Source organism: Corapipo altera, unplaced genomic scaffold (genome assembly GCF_003945725.1).
Source record: "Corapipo altera isolate COAL_440 unplaced genomic scaffold, ASM394572v1 321, whole genome shotgun sequence".
Taxonomy (NCBI): Eukaryota; Metazoa; Chordata; class Aves; order Passeriformes; family Pipridae; genus Corapipo; species Corapipo altera.
This window is the reverse complement of record NW_020885637.1, coordinates 9438-11036: the sequence shown is the minus strand read 5'-3', so window position 1 is coordinate 11036 and position 1599 is coordinate 9438. Positions and strand designations below refer to the sequence as shown.

Sequence of the window (1599 nt, the reverse complement as noted above, 5' to 3'; positions counted from 1 at the left end):
CTTCACTGCGTTACTCTCTTACTGTTGCACATGTTCTTCCAGCTGTTTTAGAGTGGTATTAGTCTCGGAAGATGCCAACAGGAGGTCCTGCAGTTTCTGGGAAGAAGTTCTTGCTTCTCTTTCTTTGTCATCCAAGGCAGTCTTCAAGTCAGGAACACAATGCTCAGACTGAAGATGCTTTTCTTCCTCCTCCTGCAGCTGTAAAGACACGGGAAGAATGCACAGTTGTCAGGTGAGCTTTTCCAGAGAGGAGCCAGCTGCTGCTGAAGAACTCAGGTGCTGCATGTGTGTGTGCATCCCCTCTGCCCAAAGAACTGCAATCCATTCAAGTCCCTTCAAAGCTTCACTTCTGCTCCCCAATGGACACAAGCTGGATGCCTTTGTCCTCTGTTACAGCAGCCTCTCCCATCCCTCCACTGCTTTCCTACAGCTCAGTTCTAAGCACAGACACTGCCCCTCCGACCTGTTTTGTGACCTGGGACACTTCTTGTATTCCCTTGCTTGCTACTCCAGGAAGAGATGAGTGAAATAGTCCATCTCCCTAAAGGAAGGTGTCTGGCAAGTGTCAGAGGCCAAGTGCTCTGGCACATGTGCTCAGGAGCCCAGGATTGCACCAGGGGAGCACGGGGAGTTTTTTGAAGTGGGAAAGACCCAAACTGTGGTGCAGAGAGAGGCGCCCAGCAGCCCCTGAGCAGGAAGCAGAGGATGCCAGAATACTGGTTTGTCCATTTTCAGGATGGATAGGAAGCAACAGGTACCCCCAGGTTTATCCCTGTGGGGACAGGCTTTCCATACCTCCGGCTCAGCCCTGTTCAACTCCTCCTGCAAGCGCAGATTATCTTCCTCCAGGTGAGCCTCATGGCTTCCAGGAACCACAAAAGCAGTCCTAAAGCATCCAAAATTTCATCGGAAACATGTCTCATCCTGCATCATTTTTCGCCTGCTTGCTCCCAAAACAGCTCTTTCCCCCTTTCCTACAAGCTCCGGGAAAGCAAAGCCAAGTCCATGGAAGCATTGGAGAATTTCTCTTACAAGGGGCCTCCCTAAAGCAGCCTCAACTACCAGCTCAGGCCATGCTGTTCAGGGCTCCTTGCACTGCTCTTCAAATTCCCCACAGATGCGGCTGCACAAACTCCCGGGGCAAGCCCTTCGACCCCCTGATCATCTCCATGGCAGGAAGTTTTCTCCTGTGTGCTCAGAGCCCCTCGTGTGCCCTGGGACAGTGTTGCTTCTCTTTTCCCCAGCACTTCCCTTCAGAGCACTTAACGCACCAACTCTGCCTTGCCATAAACCCCCCTGGCCTGCAGAGCAGCCACGCTGCTGAGCTACTGGCAAGTTTCCCCGTGGCTTTGACTCTGTGTGGGGAGAGGGCACCACAGACAAGGCTTTCTTGCAGACCTCAGCGGGCAAAGGACGAGAGCCCCTGAGGTAGGAGAGCAGCCAAGTGCAGACCTGCATTTACCAGTCCCACGGGGAACTGCTTCCACGGGGCTCCTCCTTCTTTTTCCCAGCTCATTGTCACGCCCCTCGTCTGGGTCACACTTGCAGACTACCCAGAAGACCCATGGGCTGTTTTGACAAAGCCCTCACCTTTCCCCC

At 53.4% G+C, this 1599-nt stretch overlaps 1 protein-coding gene across 1 annotated transcript in view; it reads right to left on the bottom strand.

Annotated features, from left to right (window-relative positions):
• Window positions 1-1536: 1536 nt before the first annotated feature.
• The window catches only part of LOC113940695 (ankyrin repeat domain-containing protein 7-like), a 1344-nt gene continuing 1281 nt past the window's right edge, over window positions 1537-1599 (bottom strand). The window contains exon 4 of the mRNA XM_027631842.1: window positions 1537-1549. Within this exon, the coding sequence (XP_027487643.1) occupies window positions 1537-1549 (13 nt within the window). The remainder of the gene's footprint in view (window positions 1550-1599) is intronic.